A 20261-nucleotide genomic window follows, 5' to 3' on the forward strand; every position below is an offset into this window, starting at 1 on the left:
ATTGCATTTATAGCATAAAAAACTAGCTTCATATTTTGGTTTAAGTAAATATACTAAGGGAGACATTCATTTAAGTTATGTAAATTAATGTAAATAGTTTTCTTATATACTCAAAATACTTCATGACTGAATTGTAGAAAATGTTTCTTAGGCTTTTTGATTCGTATGAAATTTCCGATCGTTAGCGATACGTATTTGATAATGTAGACGAACATTACAGAGATAAATCACAGACACTGGTACATTAGTTCTCCTTGATTTTGTTTGTTTAACTCACAATACCAATCAATCTGATGACGTGGGTTTAATCTTGGCGTCTGAGCTTCTATCGACGGAATTTTCGAAAGCACGCAGTAACAACTCGGGGAAGTAGCATATCGAGTAACTCACACGTTTATAATACACGCCCGTTGATTTAAGACGCAGCCGTGTTAATTGCGCACGCGCATCTGAACTAGAACTAAACACGACGTACTCATATTTACTAAAAGATTAACTCACTTGTTATTTATCTCATCCGGTTAAAAAACTTTCAACTACGTCTTGTTTCCTGTGCCTGATACACAAGTATGAAAAAGTCAGGTATCTCTACTGCCTTTAACAATATAACACCTAAAATTGTTGAGCGCAGTCTTGTTTTTAAGTTCCGTACTTCCCCTTTCTACTATTTATCAGTTGGTCTTTGATCTATCTCCCAAATTGTATATTGTGTTAACATCTTTTTAAATTTAGTTATACCCTCTCTTCCTAACGCACAATTTGGTGACGGATGGCGTGAATGAAGGGGATGAGTGCTCAGGCAGCCTTCAGATTAAAGATCAAAGTACCGGGGTAGCGGTGTTTGGTACTTTGCAAGGCGAACTGTATGAGTAAAAGAGATGAACAAGTGGGACGAAATGAGAGATAAGAGTGTAACTGACGAATAAATGGCGGAATTGATAAGGTGCAAGTAGGAGGTTGAGGTCGTGTCTAGGAATGAATGAGACGGCGTAAATGGTTAGTGTTACGGGGAAGACCACGGCAGACCAACTGCCACCGGGTCAGGAGTACCCTAAAACACTAACCAGAAATATACTAACTCATAACAGAGTTAACAAGATTACGAAAAGTAAAATACCGTCAAATACAGGATGATAAATGTACATTGTGTACTAATTACAATTAATTTGTTTCTAATTAATTAGTAATTATGTCCGTTCAGGATACTGCACCTTATCTAATTCCTCAATAGGATATCTCTGTAATGTGAGCTTACTAATCGTATCGCGTTAGTTATAATATCTAATTTAAGTAAGTCATCATATTTCCTTCAATTCAGTAGAAACATCGTTATTATTAGTAATATACAAAACTTTTGTGCGAATGTACGTTTGGATTTCAATTTTCACTTACTTCACGTCATTCACGGCATAATACACACACATTATCACTCTGGCACCACTATCATACATACCTCCAACACCCACATCATCTTCATCCCCGTTATCCACATCATCCACACAACCGTCATCCATATCCCCATCATCCTCATTGCCCACATCACCCTCGTCGTGCACCCAACCATCTCCGTCACCATCAGCACCACCATCAGACACACCACCATATCTACACATCACCACAATCATAACATCTCGGCGATGTTATGGTGTGTTGGTGTCACCGCTTTCATAATAATAATCATTAGTATTCATGCTGTTATGACACCTATCAGTGGACTCATTAGCTATTGACAATTACAGCTAAGATGATTGATGAACAACGGTCGTCATCAACAGACCGATGCAGTCCAATGTCGGGTATAAGATCAAACCGTGGATGAGCGAATAACATGATTATTTAGCATCGGTAAAGACAGCTAATAAGTCCACTGGATGCCTTCTTAAACTCTTTCGTTAAATTTAGCATCAGGATAAGATTGGAATCAATATTCAAATTCATATAACAAATGTTTCGATGGTAAAATTCTGTCAAAAATTGTTAGTGTTTTGTTGCATTTAGAATAAGCACCATTATATCACTCACATATTCTCATCAGCACTATTTCATGATCGCCTTCAAACACTTATCACCTTCGTTAATTCATTACCTCTAACTAAAATAAAACTAAAAAAGGAAGTCTAAATTCAAAATTAAAATTAGGATAATCTTCTAAGACTTGCCGACTAATATAATCGGTCAATTATTACTAAGAAGGTCTTAATTATATCAGTAAACAAATCTCTGTAAATCAGGAGACTTTAAGCCTTCAGACTTAATACTGTTCTATAAAATATACTTCAATACTATTTCTTTTCTCCTTGCATTTATTCATTCTGGCATCAAGTCAATCCACATAAAAAATAAAAGATATAAAATTGCTTACTCCTCAATCGATACCACCTAAAACCCTGATACTAACGCGGAAAAAATACTTGACTTTTGCCAGAACTTTCAATTTCTCCAATAGTTTACCTTTGCCCAGGCTAGACATGGCTTTGTGGAGAAGGTTCCGTTGGAAAAAGGCATTTCTATAAGATTTGTTAACGTTCCCATTATTCTGTTTCTATGCAAGTCGCCATTACCCTTCAAGGCGGCAACCAAAACAAACCATGGGCTAGTCCATGCTGATGTGCGGCTGTTCAGGCCCCTTCCATGGACAGATCTTACGATCAAACCATGATAGAAGCACCAAGGATAAAAAAGTACAACTTAATTTTAATTTTCTTTTTCACTCAGTAGTATTAATAGACAGTTCATCCAATCCATTCAGATTGATAACGTTACTAAGTCGTTAATAAAGAAAAAATAAATAACCTATAAATTAAAAAGAACATTCAGTAAACCACAATAAATAAACAAACTCACAACATAACTAAAAACGCATATATAAAAGCATTTGTAAAAAAGTAGATAGTTAATTCCATAAAATAAATGTTTTGTAAAATAATTGCTTTCATATTTAGTTGCAGCATTTATATACAATTTTATTAATCAATTTAAATAAAATAGGGTTCATAATCATAATTCATTGTATTTAAAAAAATCTTGAGTTGAATTGTTTATTAAATTTTAAATATACAATAAGTGTCATTCCATTAACATGTAGATATTTAAGCTCTTCCATTAAAATTAAATTTACATTAATTGTTAACATGGAATTGATCTCAGTCGTCTTCTTATTATACAATTTTGGAAAACTATTTTATTATGAATATTATAATTTAAAAATGTTCATTTTGAATATAGTGTAAACTATTATTAAGTTATAAATATTGGCAAAAGTGTTATTCGAATTGGTAAACCAATTTGTTACGTTGTATACTTTCTTATACTGTTACTGTAAAAATAAGTTATTTATCTAAATCTAAACTATTTAACCAACTTGTAGTTGTCACCGTTTAAATAATTGTATTTAATGTTATCTCCTGACTTCCTGGTGTAAGTTTTTAAAACTATTCCATCAAAGTAAAAAAAAAATGATTGAGAACTAAAAAAAATGTAATAAAAGTTTACCAAATAACAACTTATTCACATGTAATCTCGGACGGATCATATCTCGGTTAAAAAAACATCAAAGAAACAAACTTGCACTTGGATCGAAGGATTAGGTATTATATAATTACTAAATAGTAATATCATTTACAGATAATAATCACCCAAAAAAAATATAAAATTGTATTCAATACGATGTTTTATTTTGGTGTCATTTTTTATACTAGTTAGTTGACTTGCCTAGTTGTTAAAGTCCGACGGTGGCAGTATAAAACAAGATAGAAAACTAACTTTGAGCCCCGTAAAGTAGAGTTTACTCTCTAAAATCAATTGCCTTATATTTTTTTTGATTTTCAAATACAAAGAGAAACTGTTTGATTAAAATAAACTCTGTCCTACAAAAAGTCAACAATCCAATACTGAGCCACGACATAGTCCTAGCTGGTCAAAAAGTATCAAAATATCCCTCGAAAAATATCTCCATAATATGTACTATTGGGCATGTGAAACAAAGAAGCTTATATTCCAGAACTGTTCCATTTCATTAATGGAGTGTAATAATAAAAAAATAATTGATGGAGTTAACTATATTGATATAGCGTCGTGTTGCTTTTGACGCATTTCATTCAATAGCATCGACAAGTACCAAATTTAAAGATAATTATTAAAAAACTAAAATATAGTATTATTATTAAACTTAACAATAGAGATATGACAATTGCGTCAAATAAATTCAAACGAGTTAAAACTTATTACACAAGGTCACGTCAAAATGTCAATTTTCGTTCAGATCCTAACTTCATTAATAAATACAAACAATATTCTGAGTTGGACACGAATTGAATCTCTGATCGACACTTGTCTTCACATTAAATACTGTCTCCGTATTTTTACATTCGTCACATATATACAATTTTCCTTCTATCATAAGATAAATGACTTCGTTAATGAATTCACCATAGGAAACTGACCTAAAATCAAACACACACATGTAAATAGGTAACAATTGTACGTTTAAGCATCTGTTGAATACACACATACGCTTACATAATGCACGAGTACATATAGCAATAATATACATAAATAAATAAATGTGTGAATGTAGCAGTCACGCGCAAACAGAGCCCGCCGGCCACCCGCACCAGACATTTGGACTTCGTTCAAGGTGCTATAGGTAAGTCCAACTCATTACCAAGTCAACTGACAATAGGGACCAGCCTCCTTCATTCATCAACATAACGCCATCATCTCTGATTACAAACCATACCGTTAGCCTCCAAAAAACGAGAACGGTCCTATAGTTTTAACTGATGACGCGAAATGCTTACCAAAAATAAATTCATGCTCAATCTTATATTTAGCGCGCTTGCTCGGACTAAGACGTGTCGGCCAGTTGAACCGGGATTCAGTGCCGATCGCCAATCGTTTTCGAATTGAAAAAAATAAAACAAAAAAGCGTCTAGTGCATCCCATGTCAACAAACAAACACCAGGGATGGTGAGCTGAAGACTCACAAGAAGTGGTCTGAACGCTTCAAGGTAACTTCGGTGCATTAGTCCAAAATAATCCGTTGGCCAGTGATCATAGTACACAACTTATTCACACCTATTTCCACACGAGCCCACGCAAACATAACGTGTTTTCAGTTAGAGATTATCACATTGAATCGAAATGTTGTGTTCTTAGTTTATACTGTGAAAAAGTGACAAATTTTGCGGGGTTCGTGCATAAAATCTGTTTTCAACTACCATTAAACCCCATTAATATAACTGTGTCTGGAAGAGCTTATTTAATTTAGAAAATATTTAAGTTAAATTAATTAAATAATTAAACATATGGAATCTGAATTGTCAGCAGATAAAGAGAAAGATTTACCACCGGTGCCTATAAAAACATACCAATGGGAAGACCTGAGAAAAGCTCGTGAGGCGGGAGGATACCCTTGGACGCACCTATTGAAGGCGCCGCTTCAAGGTGAAATCACTGCTGAGGATATCATCAGAGAAACGACGCCTCGAAGAAGCATGTCGCGAGAGTTCTCAAGGTCTCGGACGCACTCACCGGTTGACGGCGACGTCCAAAGGATTCTCAATCTTGATTCTTCTCCTGGAAGTAGCCGCAAACACGGCGAAGAAGGTGAAGATGAGGGAGTACATGTGCCAAACTTTTCAAAAGAAATATCTTTGGATTCCGAAGACGATGTCATAAATCAGGCTGTGAAAGCTTATGTAGTTAAACGTCCTGAAAGTCAAGCTAGTGCCCATTTAGCAACGCCAATCGAGATACCTAAAAATGTGTCCCCTAAAGGTATTCTCAAACGTCGAGTACCAGAACAACAATACAGCATAGGAGTGACATCAGAAACAAGAGAAAAAACTAAATGTTGTCATCCTTTAGTTAACAAGATTAAACATTTAGCAGATAAAACCTTACATAAACTCGAAAGAAATGAAAATGAAAAATCTCCTGTTTCAAAACGAAAGAAAAATGAAGATGGTCAAGAAATACGACAGCTGAAATCTTCACCTGGTGCTGTCCGAAGACAAAAGTTTAGTGCAATAAAGTTAGGTGATTCTGATGAAATGAGTAAAACCATGGTAGTAGAAACACCACCGTCAAGAAAAAAAAAGGAGCATATATATGAAGATATAGAAGAAGGTAAAGACGTGCATTTTTCTCCGGAAGTTAACAAGGAGAGTGTTGGAAATGACGATGAAAACAAAAGCAATAGCAATAAGGAAAATGAAAGTCTTTTTGAAAAGAAATCAATTGCATCGCAAGATCCCAGTTTAGTTTTCGAAAACACAAGTTTAAAATCTGACGAACACATCATGGAAAAATTGCATAAATTTGATAACGTCAATAAAGAAGCGGTAATTTTAGATGAAGAAATGGACGCAGATGAACCTAACGTGGATGAAATTTTCCAAAACCAATTAGACGAAAGAGGACCTAGCAACGACTCTCCCAACATAACTATCACGGAGTTAACGGGAGAAGATGCTGAAGTTCACGGAGACCAGCCAACCGCCACGCCTATCGAGTCATCACCCAGCCCTAGCCCACGCGACGTCGACGATCGCAAAAACATAGAGTTCCCGAACAGAAAATGGTCTAAACCCAGCAGGTAATTATAACTACGAGTATATTATATTAATTAACAAATAACTCCATTGTAGTATAACATACGTAAGAGTGACATAACAGTTGCGTTACAACACATGCAAAGCGAACGCGCTAGCTTCTGACTGTTTGATAAATATAGCTCGGTCCGACCGATCTTCCTGCACATTGGGTAAGCTCTTTAAAATTGTCATCAGTGATCAGTGCTCGCGGCTGCTTTCACGTCTGTGATTAGTTCATTTACTGCCCCGCTTAAACAAACGCGCTTAATGACTCATTATTCGCGGGCTAATGACAGTTCGGCTTGTAGTTTACGGGAAACGAGAAACTAAATATGCCCGGGGTTCGGTAATCAGTAGTTATGAGTACACTTCGGCGATGGACATCCGAAGGTGGCACTCCAATAGAGAGAGCTGTAAGGCCCACACGTGAAGGCAGCGTCCAGGTGTTTACTCCAGACGTCCGATGCGCTTGTCAGTTTTTTCAATGCGACTCGCTCCTGCCGGAGAGAGTGAATCCAGTGGGTACTAGGCCAACATCGCGCGCTAGTAATTTTATTTCGTATGAGAGGTAAGTCATACACCTACATTTATTTTCGATGGTTTTGATGACATTTTATCACTAAAATTACAAGCAGTAAAATAAATTTAAACAACGTCTTTCGCCCGGTGGCTGCGGCTAAAACGAGCGCCGGCTGTTGGCCTAATTGTGACTCGGGCAACGTGTGTGTGAAGTTTAAATATAACTCAAATCTTCTGCGACGAATCACAATTTTTGCGATTTGCATTTCGTTTTTTATGCTCTTTGTTATACTTTATGCACAGCGACTGATTTATTACCTCTAAAATGAAATTTTAAACAGATTGCGAATTTTTGACATTAGTTATGTAGGTATATTATATTGATGCCTAGGTGTAATAGTCACTAAGTTAATAAATTGTACAAAATCCTTACTTTAATTAAGTAATAACCCAACAAATGTTACATTTCAGTGATCACGAATATGAAATCATCGAGAAACCACCACCGAATATAATTTACACTGCTCCTAGTGTAGACGAAAAACCAATTAAATTGGTTAAGACAGATGATGAATTGTCTAGTACTACTTCTCTGGAGCGAAAATATTTACAGCATACATCGGATGACGAGGAACAACTAGATGAGAAAGATAATTTGCATGATGATAACAACGAAGAAATGATGAACGCCGAAGCACTCCAAAAAGATATTGAGGACAGATATTTCGTAAACACACCATCGACTCCTTCACGCACAGAATGTGAAGTTAGCACTAGTCAGGTAGACTCGTCAGCCTTAGAACAGTTACCTTTAAAGCGTGACAGTAGGTCTAAAAATGCCGACAGTACTGATAACAAAATTCAACAGCGTATTAAGGAGGGCACAGGTAAATTGAAAACACAAGCCGGAAAATTAAAGACTAAATTACAAAATATTAAAACAAAACAATTTACGATGCCAGACAAGCCTAAATTTACGATGCCGGAACGACCTAAATTCAAAATGCCACAAAGGCCCAAAATATCTTTGCCTGACCGACCCAAATTTACATTTCCTGATAGGAGAAAATTTAGTCTACCTGATCGGCCTAAATTTAACATAGCAGAAAAATTAAATCGCTCAAAGTTCACGCTACCAGAGAGGCCCAAATTTAGTGTTCCTGATCTCCCGAAATTCCGCATGCCCGATAAGCCGAAAATTAACTTTCCCAGCCTTGGTAGGAAAAAAGTAGCTAGTGAGTCCTCGGATCCAAACAATGAAGCAACTAATGTAGCCACAGTAGATTTTGAAGCTAGGACCTATCCGAGACTCTTCAATAGAAAGAAAAAGTCAGAGTTACCTAAGACGTCATCATCTCCGACACTCAATAGGGAAGACACGCCACCTCCCACTTTCACATTCACTAGAGTAAAAAAATCTAAAGAAGAACCCACCTATATCCCAGACAGTCCTGAACAGCCACGTGAATATGGTAATATTGACAATGATGACGAGAACTTTGAGATGGAAGACAGCAGGCGGGTCGAAACAACTTACGACTTTGATAAAATGACATCGGAATACATGGACGATGAGCCTGAAGCGAGTAATATAGAGCACGATCACAATAACTCATCCCTACCCGATTCACTGTCCAAACAAGAATACACACATGTCATAACCGAAATTAATAATGACGAATTTTTCGTTCGACCGAGAGGTATTTCTCGCGAAGATATTCAAACCAGAGAATACTTGAGCGACGAAACTCGAAAAGCGTTCCAAAATCCGAAAAATGTTCTTTCAATGATAGGGAACGATTCGGGTTTGAACGACGAACATATGTACGTCAACGATTCTGAAGCTGATCCTGAGCTGATGATCGATGACAACGACCAAATGAGGTATTCAACCGAAGATTTGAATGATAAAGACGATGGATATTATACATTCCCACCGGTGAGACCTTCACGAGCTAAACGAAAGAAGAAAGAGGAGGAAGCTACTTCGTACATAGACGATAGCGTTAACGCCAGTATGCAATTTAGCGAGGTTGACTTAGGGCTGCCAGAAGAACATCATAATGAGCGCCATGATGAGCATCACGATGAGCATCATGACGAGCATATCAGTGAAGTCGAAGAAAATATGCTCCACGATATGCACATGAACAGTCATCTCGACTTCACCCCTACCACTGATTTGCACTCAATACATGAATATGCAAACGATGATGTTATTCAATATCCTGAGACCATCCCTATACAATCTCAAACACTCCCGATGCCACCAAAACGAAAGAAAAGGTTTGGGAGGAAGGACTACAAACATTCGTCTCTGAATGACTTCAATAATGTGACAGCTTCAGACCTATGGGAACAACCACAGGAACATGAAAATGCGGACGATGTAAGTAGTCTCATTTATTCCTTTGTAACTGACTACACGTATAGCCGAGTGGTTGAGGTCACCACGCCAAACCAACTCTGTGCATGGTGTCGCAGGTTCGATCCCCGCGTAAGACAAGCATTTGTGTAATCCACGAATGCTCGTTCTGAATCTAGGTGTCTTTGTGCATGAGATTTGTATGTTTGTGAAAATCCCCGCGACTAAACGATTAAATTCCTTAATGCCAGACGTTTTTTAACTATCATAGTTGGTCCTCAAAAAAGTAGAGTGGTCTCTACGAAAAGTAATTTAAGATACAAGGCATAAAGTTTGTGCAAATTTGTTCTAGTTAAAAAAAGGTAAATCTGTATGAGTTTAATTCAATCATAATAAGAAAAAAGTTATCGAAATATAACTAATAAAAATAAAATCCACAATCGACTCAATTACATTCAACCGAGCACAGTTTAACAGTAAATTCGATATTATTTAGCATCTTATAAATTAATGAGGGCGCGAAACACTAACTGATGTCAAAGTCAGGTATCGTTTCGGCCGCATTTACGTCATACGTTGAGACGAAGAAACTCAAAAATATTTATGTTGGTATTAAATAAGTTATATTCTCTGCAATTTATTTTGGCACTCCTCCAAAGAATTACTATAAGTTTGGATGAGCTTGAATTATATTTTCGGGAAACATGTTTTATTTAGATTGTTGACCTATTTAGCGCGAACATAAACAAGTGCTGCACTATTACTTTACGACTGTTTATTTATAAACCTTACTTGAGTATTAACTCGTCCTGACATATTTTTGGGCGGTAACATTCCATTACGTGTGTCCAGTTATTCTGCCTAATGAAACTACAGCTGTGTATCGAAAAACAGATGCCAGTTAAATGATGTATGACGACAAACAAACACTTCAAGATCTCTGTTATTTATTGAAGTCGGTCAGAACATTAGTCATGTGTTATTCATAAATACGTTGATTTGAACGTAGAGTCCAATGGTTTACTGAAATACTACTCACTTTTTCAATGTCGTTTACTGTTTTACTTTTCGTTTGGAATAGTTCCCGATTTATAACAGGGTCGTCCTACATTTGAAATGACTTTATCTTACGTGATTTATAAAAGGATAGCTTTTCGTTTGTTTTTAACTAAATATGCAAAGGCAGCGCGAATTTTAATTAAACTTTCTGGTAAACAGCTTGGGTTGGAAGAATAATTTGTTTTATACTAGCTTTTTGCCCGCGGCTTCGCCCGCGCCGATGTCGGTTATATCGCGTTTAAAAGAGAACTCTTCAAAAGTCCGGGTTAAAAACTATCGTATGTTCTTTTTCAAGGTCAACTCTATCTCTGTACCAAATTTTATTAAAATCAGTTCAGCGGTTTAGACGTGTAAGCGTAACAGACCGACAGACAGACAGAGTTACTTTCGCATTTATAATATTAGTAGGGATTATTAGGGATACCGCACAGACAAAGTCACGTTAAAAAAATATATGTTACATAGTGTACATACAGCATAAAACTGTGTAACCTGTATAGCTCAATTGTTGGCCTTTAATGTTATTATGAAGAACACATTTTGGTACCGTTTCCACAACAGTGACACACCAATTAATAGTTCAAGCAAAGATTGAAGATAACATGGACAAAATATAAATATTTTTTTGTATTTTTACATGACATATCTCTGCTTAGCTTCAGAAAACTTCTTCAGACGAAAAAAAAGCATAAAGATTGACAGATAATGTGAACGAATGCTGTCCAGAATAGATTTGGCACTAGGATCCGTACAATATTATTTTTATATGATATTCTTATAAAACACTCGAATTATTTGCTGTTGTTATGTGTATTTGCGTTCATACAACTAATAGATTCGGCATCAAGTATTTTTTTTCTAACGAAGATTTTATTTGATTTCTTAGCACTTTGTTCGCAAGCTAAGATGCCTTATACAAATTGCCATCAGATGAGTTATAAATAAATATTTCATATCTGTCACACAATTCAAAGGTATTTGCAGTAGTCAGTAAATAAATTCGACATCAGTGCCAAGAGGGGTCAGCTGATGTTGGCTAAGATTCTCTCTTTTTAACTATGAGACTTTAAAATATAGAAATCCTTTTTTCAAAGGTTTCCTTCCCAGAGAAACATTATAAGATCATAATTTACAAGGTACATTAACTCGTTTGATAAAGTCACATTTAAAATTCAAACTTAATAAATGGAATGATACACTGCGAACAAGATAAACAATACTAATAAATGTAATGAACGAGAACATTTGATACCAATCTTAATAGAAGACAATTAAGCCCTACCGCTGTTTTCATTATTGGTTCTATTAAATATAATTTTTGTGCTAGTTCAAATACAAGGCCAAGGAGCTGCTGTCGTCATATTGAATTATTCAATCTATCATGTCAATTAATTTGATTGTTTTGTTGAAGTCATTTGTATTTTATTCCGACATTATTTAAATAGAATATTATCACGTTTCAGATCATCGTGTACCGCACAGAACACGAGTACATCGTACCGCAAGATTACGTTCAGTCTACTGTGACTGAGCAGAGCCCCGTGCCTCCGAGGCGCACCCGCTCGAGGAGCTCGAGAGGCACTTCTCTTTGCGACGACGACCGCACGTCTCACGGCGCTGAATCACTAATCCTTGACACACATATTGCTCCAGCTGAAGAAGATGTCGAGAGAGAAATACGTCACGAGAGCCCTGGCTACGCAACGGTTGACAAAGGTCCCTACGTACCCAGCAAAGGCGTCAGGCGGTCTAAGAGCAAGACTCCACCAAGGCGCCGCAAAAGCAATAGCTCTGAACGCAAATATTACACGGTAGGACCTAATAAACCTGTTGTACCTGACCGTCCACCAAGGAAGAAGTCCTCGACCAGTCTCATGACGTTAGACAGCTTGACTAAACGATCAATCAGTGGAGATTTAACCCAATACGTTGAAATAGATGAACCATTTGAAGAAACTAACAAAGACTTAAAGTCTGGAGAGGTTGTGAATAAAATGAAAGATAGGCCACTGCCTCCACCACCACGTCCACCCAGAGGTTCCAGACGTAGGACCAGAAGTAAAAGAAATATCCAGCGTGACTACTCTGCTGACACGGGTTCGGCTACTGGCATATCACGCGACTTTGATGACGATCTATCAAAACCAGATGATGTTGTAGAGATTGAAGTTTCCACTCAGACTGATCCGCTTCCCGATGACGTAGATTTTGAATTAGGTATGGAAGATAATCTAGACTTGTCAATGTCGAGCTCATTAAGAGATATGATTGATGAAGACTCAATGCACACCAAGAGTCATCCTAAAATATTAGATAGCCCTCGTATATCTCGACCAACTTCACGATCAGAAAAGTCTTTAAAGCTTTCTGAACCCAAGATTTCTGAACTATCTAAACCCAACCTTGGACGTACGTCCCCTACAGTTATATTAGTGGAAAGGCGTGTTTCGAGTCCTACTAGGATAAACGAACGCGAAGTAATGTTAACTGAGGCTTCGTTAACCGTTCAACCTATAGACATCGATGAATCTCAAATCCCGGACGTTCCACCATTGCCAAGGTCAAGGGGCATGGCTCAGAGTTCTAAGCCCGCTGCGCCTCAAAGTGAGGAACGAGCACTTGAAAAAGTGGTTGACTCAAGTAGGGAAGTACAGTTAGATAATTTAGTTACCCAAAGGCTGCAGGTGAGAGATTTAGATGTAGGTCGCCTTAATGTATCGGAACTTCAAGCCAACAAGATTCTGGTTTCAGATATAGAAGGGATGACATTGCAAGTTTCAGAATTAGATTCCAAATCCGGTCACATCTCTGTTAGCGGAATTGAATTCTCTCAGTCAGTAATAGACGAGATTGTCAAAAAGTTTGCGGAAATATCTACTGCCCATGCCCCTCCACCACCGCCACCTCCTCCCACGACTACTTTAGAAGTTATTGAAACTCCAAGGCCAGTGAGTAGAGAAGAACATACTCAAACAGATGATCTCCCTGAAGAAAAGCTGGAACCCGTAGAAACTATTGAAACTAAAGTCGAAACAAAGATTGCCCTTGAAGAAGAGGCGCCGCAAGCTTCTCCTCCTCCTAGACCGCCAAGTGCGGAGGACTCGGCACCCCCTCCTCAAAGACCTCCTCCTCCAGATCTAACTCCACTATTGTACTCATATCTCCAGGATATAACAATACCTCCTGCAACCTTCTTTCCCACCCGGTCCCTGAGGGAGCGACCCCATATTGAGCATCACGATTCTCAGCATCAGACTCCTCCACCACCGACCCGCCGAACAAAGCGGAAGCCTGCGGCTCCTCATTCCGAATCCAGTTCCGATAACGGTAGACCCCGTCCTTCCCCTCGGCGAATGCCTGCTCCAGTGAGGACACACGAGCCGACAATAACTGAAGCTGGCGCTCAGTTCTTGCGCGTCTGCCACTCATCCATCAGCAGGACTATAAGGAATATGTTTAACTCATTCATGTCGTACATAAGCGGCACAGAAGACAAAAAAGACGTGCAGATGGCTATGGTAATATTCTTAGTGTTGATAGCCGGCCTCATCATGTTCGGTCTGAGTGACAGCAAAACGGTTCACCACCATCACTGGGAGTTCTTTAATCCACCGGATGGGAAACCATGATCTCGGCAATTTGCCGTGTATTGGTACAAATCCATTAACGTTGTATAATACTAATTAGGTTTAAGTTCGACGGACTTGTTGGACGTGGATGAGTTATAATATTATGGAATTGATATAATTAAGACTAACATTTACATGGTCTTACGTAAAACGTCATGTATGTATACCACGAAGAAATTAATACTTTACCAATAAACATAATATGTGATATCTAGTCACCTTTCTAATACTATTTTACGTGTGTGTTACAAAATTTTTCATCGTGGCGTCCAATCAAGTCCGGTAATTTATTGTAAAGTCGTGAACTGTATGATGCAAACGTTTAATGGGAAGAAAGATATGCATTTCATGCGAACCAGACTTTCCACTACAGTTTATTTTAATACAAATTTTAGTTAATATTTTAATTGTAAGAATATTTGTTCATAACTCCTGATGGTGCTTAAATCCGTGTGACAAGAAACAAACGATTGTACGTAACTGATTGCATCGCTGTACAGGTTTATTGCGTGCATTATTGTTTTAGAGAAACCAGAACAGAAAATTATAATGTTTGTAGAGTAAGGGACAAAATAATTTCAACAAGCTGTTAAACATTGTAGCTAAATTATCAATGAAACTGAAGACTAAACAGAAGAAGTTACTACCGTTAGCTAATACAAAACAGCGGCAGAATTGTATACAATTCCTCCCTCATTCAATTAAGACTTGCACAAAATCTCAGCATTTGGATTAAGTTTTCAGCTTTTACAGTTCACAGGTTAATTCTGAAGTCAATGTGACCTCAACTCAAATGACATTGTCAAGTTCGTATCTGTCAGGTTGACAACTGCATTTCGATTCAGCGATGCACCGCACCTAAATGAAGCATGACGAAGCACCGTCACATCCTCTGTGCTCGTCACATACACACCAAATCCAAGAGTTATTTTCTATGAATGTCTTATCATAAGTGCATATAAACACCTATTACTTTGTTACCTAGTTATATAATAATATATTAACCGCACTGTTGACGTAGTGTTTCAAATGGCGTTATGCATTTTGTAAATTTCCTTTTTTGTTGTGTAATTATAAAGGAAAATAAAATTTGTTAAATAATTGGGTTTGGTTTTAATGGCCTGGCGAATGTATGATAGAAATAATAGATGAAACTATGACTATGACTTCTGCAAGACATAGAAGGTAAGGTAAACGAGAAAAGTATTGTGATATTCACTAAACGAAACTGAAGAACTAGACTGTATGCTATAAATTAATAGCAGATTATAAAAAATAATCACTCATTTCGAGACATTCAACATTACAAACCAATCAATATAAATTACAACTTTTGAATAGTTGTAGAGTCGTTATTAAGGAAGCTGAACATTAGTCACTTAAACGTATTAAAAAAAGAAAGACATTTTTTAATCCCTAAGTTCCGTAATAAGCATCAGTGTGATGTCAACAAGTGCTAATTATGGTAAGTAAGAGTCTAATAGAGTATGAGAGTGAAATTACGTAAGTATTATTAGAAATATGTACTAAGATATCTTCTGATAGAACTTTCATGATATAATTTGCAATTACACTTAAAAAACTGTTACTTTCATCACTTATGTCAGTGTGTTTAGTATCCTTTAACAGTAAATTTGCTTTAAAAACAGTTAAATTGAACAAATTATCGTACATTATATTTTACTACAGAATTTATTCGTAAAGGTAAATTAAAATAAGCCGCGTCTCTCACAAAAATTGAAAGCAAGAGATACTCTTAACACCAAAAATACCTATTAACGGAATATGAATGAAAAAGTAACTGAACACCTTACACATAATTACCGTCGATTAATCTCGTTCAATTTACGAACGGCCATTCACCACATTCCAAAACAATAGCTAAACGTATGCCCGCTAAAACAATGTATAAATAACATATACATACATATATAAGTGTATGTTATCATGCGAGATATAAATAACCGGCTAGGACTGTGGATCGAAGCCAAGACTCGTCAAAACTTGACCTAACCCGGTTGCTAGAAAGGTCATCGTGTCGGTCAGGATAACAAAACACCTTTTTCTTCTGTATAATGTGATCTTAATTAGAACGAACTCTTTTTTCTCCTTTGTAATGGTTGACGCGAGGTTCATTTGTTCCTATTTCTATCGGATGGGTATCTATTGTTTCTTTGTGTAAGGGTCAAGAATCTTTCTTTTGATATGACATATTTGTTAAGAGAATTTACGTATTGCTGAAGTCTGTACGAATATAGAAGTTTCTGAAAATATAAGAATATAGGATTCAAAAAGCATATTACGAATAATTAACACCTCAAATATTAAGGCAAAAGTGTTCTTTTAGTTTCTAAATCTTTAAAAGCATCACTACATTAGTACGAGAAAAGGATAATAGATGGCGCTGCACGTTGAAAGTATACAAATGTGAGAGAAGAGTCGACAATAATATTATGATTTATTAACTGTTTTGATGCTATGAAGTGTGATTTATAAGTGAAATCACCTTAATAACAACCTAATGAAACAGATCAAAATAATTTAATTAATCATGAATAAGTTTTTTCTGCCCATTCGCTCTGCCATTTTCTATAGATAATTATCTACCTAACATAGGTAACTAGATAATGACAAAATGAAATTTAGATCGCAGTTTTAATATTTAATTAACCAAGCAACGTTGATTAAAACTGTTTATCATTAATTAACTCCATAGCCTATTAACTACCTAAATGAGAATCAGATTTTGTTTAGCTGCTGATAGTTTCGGTTCATAGCGTCACAACGAATCAGGCAGCACACAAGTACGTAGGTAAAAGGTTTATAATTAAGTGGAAATCACACCTATCAAGAGTAATTATCAGTAGCTCATTAAACGCTATTGAAAATATACGATAACCCTTAATAGTTAGCCAATATCGTTACCGCTAACCATTTTGTGCCTACACCGAGTGCCTGAAATGTATATGAAAGGACGAACGATGGTGACAAGAATTAATTATGTGAAACTAGCTATTGCCCGCGGCTCCGCCCACTGCAAATCGAATATAATCCCACGGGATCATAAAAACGGGATAAAAAGTCCTGTGTTAATTCAGGTTGTAAACTTGCTGTATACAAAATTTCGTCCACATCCGTTTGTTTGTTTTTGCGTGAGAGAATAAAAAACATACATCTATAGTAACAAAATTTCGCATTAAGAATATTAGTATAATCGACAAAAGGGAAAAAAGAGTATCTAAGGAGAATTGCAATGACACAGAACAATTCAAATGAAATTTATTGGAGAGAAGATTCCTTCTTAAATAGTGACTTAATGACTAATGATAATAGTAATGTTAATATGGAGCTTTTTTGTACCATATTTTATGTGTGATTTTATGAGTTTAGTTATAAATAGATAGCACGTGACATCCACACGTGGCGCCGTCACGAAGCCCCTCGAGATACGGCACAAGTGGTACTCCATTATTTTATAATTACTGTTTACGTTTTTCCATACTTTCTAGAATCGAGATATGACATTATTACGTGTCAATTTGAAGGTGTCGTGATCTGTTTTTTATAGATTTCTGACACTCGAAGTGCGACCGGAGCGGAGGTCGTGGGTTTGATACCCACCCATGACAAATGTTTGTGTGATGAGCACCATAATTTGTTTTGTGTTTGGGTGCAATTTATGTATTTTATTTAAAAGTATGTGTACGAGGTTTCTAGTAGGTACTTATAATTCATGTTTTGCGTAGTTTGAGACTAGATGGCGTTGTGTGAAAGTTGGAGAATATTATAGTAGGTACTCAAATACTGGGATAACATTAACAGTGGCTAAGATGTTTCGATCGCGTAACACGAAATTTACGAATTAAACCAAAAAAAATGCAACAACAGTTCGATGTGCGATTAATTGACAAAGCGAGTTACGTGTTACGCTTAACACGCGCTCCTGAGCACTAAAATAATGTAAACAGGCTGTACTCGCCAACCTACACAATCTGTTTTTTTTTTTTTCGAGCTAACTTATCAAACTAAACTGGCATCAGTATTCTGAAGTCAGTCCGTTATAAAAAGCTAGTCGCTCGTCTCTTTTTGGTTAAGGTTTTTGGCTAATTCAACGAAACGTTTCCAGCCATAAATTTTAGTTCAAGTAGTAAGTGTGTTTGTATGTATGTTACCTGTTCAAGCCCTTACTGACTGGACGATTTCAACGAAAACTAGTGCAGACTAAGCTTACACCATTTTTGTTTTTTTTGGATCAACAGACTACTTTGAATGCAGCTATTTCTGCATAATACCGACAGGGTAGGCATAGGACAGCTGTGTGAGTCGGAGCGCTTTAAGATTTGTTTTAAGGCTCATTACGTAAAAGAAGTTATTGACATGGTGAACGAACTTTGTAAAAACAATTTTCACCTACAATACAACACGCCTACTATGACAGATCAGATCATCACCAAGCCAAATATTGTTAACGACGGGATCGCGGTTTTGATAAGTTTCAATCGCATCTAAATCTACATCGACCAGTGCTCAAATAAAGTGATTACGTTTAAGGTAAGACCTTACACGTTGAACAGCGAAGGCCATGGGTACACGTACCGAGGTTCAAAGTAAGTTGTCGTGAACGTCACGCTCACGAAGTGATTATACTTTGTAATTCGAAGAACGTTACTCTCTTTGATCTGGGCCCCAATTCCGCTATTCATCTATACTAATATATAAAGCTGAAGAGTTTGTTTGTTTGAAAGCGCTAATCTCAGGAACTACTGGTTCAAATTGAAAAATTATTTTTGTGTTGAATGGACCATTCATCGAGGAAGGTTTTAGGCTATATATCATCACGCTGCGACTAATACGAGCGAAGATACAATGGAAAAAACAGGTCAGGTAGGTATAAATCATAACTTCTAACCACGCGGACGAAGTCGCGGGCAACAGCTAGTAATTGAAAAATTTATTCAGAAAAATTGGAAAATGGTCTAAATTTTACACTATTCATATTCTCCTAAGCATTTTGTCAATTTATTGTATTGAGAAAACGTTTTCAACTGCGGCATAATTATTCAATTATACTATTAAAAATAGCACAATTGGGTCCCTGGCCGAGATGATACTCATGCTGTGCCTCTAGAGTGAGGGCATTAATACTGTGGTTGATGCACGATCGAGAATACATGAACTGTGACGTTTCAATAGACTTGAGTCCAATTTGAATAGCACACTTCGCATGGATAATGTTCTGCGTGCAATGGAGGTCAGTGCTGCACTGGATATGAATAACAAAAAAAACCTTAGTAACTACTACGATGGTCGGTTTATCTTCCGATACTGGTTTAATTAAGTAAATAAATTCATTTGAAAAAATCTGTATCACCACGAAAGTTTGGCACTTGAATACAGGAGTGTCATTTCAAATTTGATTTGGCAATTAATCCTTTTAATTTCATTGTGTAGGTAAGACCTTGGCTATATAGTAGTGTGGGTACGAAACAATACGAAAACAAAATATTGACGAGGTATCGTAGATACTTTTCCCTATGTGAACATAGTAGACAACATACATGTCTTTGTTATCTGGCATTGTCAGTAACATTGCTATACCGGTACGGTCAAGACAAACTACAGTCTACATTACTATTCGACATTACTTCTAATATACCTACTTACATAAGTAATTAAGAGTAGCATGCTTACCTCGACATACATACCAACACTAGAGGAAAATATCGTCCAGTTTCAAATTGTCAACGACTGACGCTGTTACGATGAGTTTCTAACCTCGCGCGTCGCTGGCTGGCCCCGGGTGAAAGTACCAGGGGATCAGCTGATAATATAAGATGGAGGTGTCCTGACAAGTAACAAATAATAATAAAAAGATATATTCATATAATAACAAGATGCACCCTTATCCTGAGGAACTATTAGATACTATTACTGTAAAAGGTGAGTGCAAGTACCTAAAAATAAAATAAAAGACACAATAACTATCTACTCCTTTTCTTTTTATTTGAATTTGAAATTTATATAAAAAACACGAAACAGCTAACCATGAAATAATGACAAAGCAACGGATGAATGAAGCAAAATTTTTGGTTT

At 36.7% G+C, this 20261-nt stretch overlaps 1 protein-coding gene and 1 long non-coding RNA gene across 2 annotated transcripts in view; one reads left to right on the forward strand and one right to left on the reverse strand.

Annotated features, from left to right (window-relative positions):
* The window catches only part of LOC113504083, a 23243-nt gene extending 3100 nt beyond the window's left edge, over window positions 1-20143 (reverse strand). The window contains exon 1 of the long non-coding RNA XR_003401534.1: window positions 19860-20143. This is a non-coding gene — a long non-coding RNA (uncharacterized LOC113504083). The remainder of the gene's footprint in view (window positions 1-19859) is intronic.
* Window positions 5016-15270, forward strand: LOC113504081 (titin). Its single transcript, XM_026886179.1, has 3 exons — window positions 5016-6598; window positions 7587-9504; window positions 12003-15270. The coding sequence occupies exons 1-3, from the start codon at window positions 5307-5309 to the stop codon at window positions 14166-14168; spliced, it is 5376 nt and encodes a 1791-aa protein (XP_026741980.1). The 5' UTR covers window positions 5016-5306; the 3' UTR covers window positions 14169-15270.
* Window positions 20144-20261: the final 118 nt, after the last annotated feature.

This window comes from Trichoplusia ni, chromosome 21 (assembly GCF_003590095.1).
Source record: "Trichoplusia ni isolate ovarian cell line Hi5 chromosome 21, tn1, whole genome shotgun sequence".
Lineage (NCBI taxonomy): Eukaryota > Metazoa > Arthropoda > Insecta > Lepidoptera > Noctuidae > Trichoplusia > Trichoplusia ni.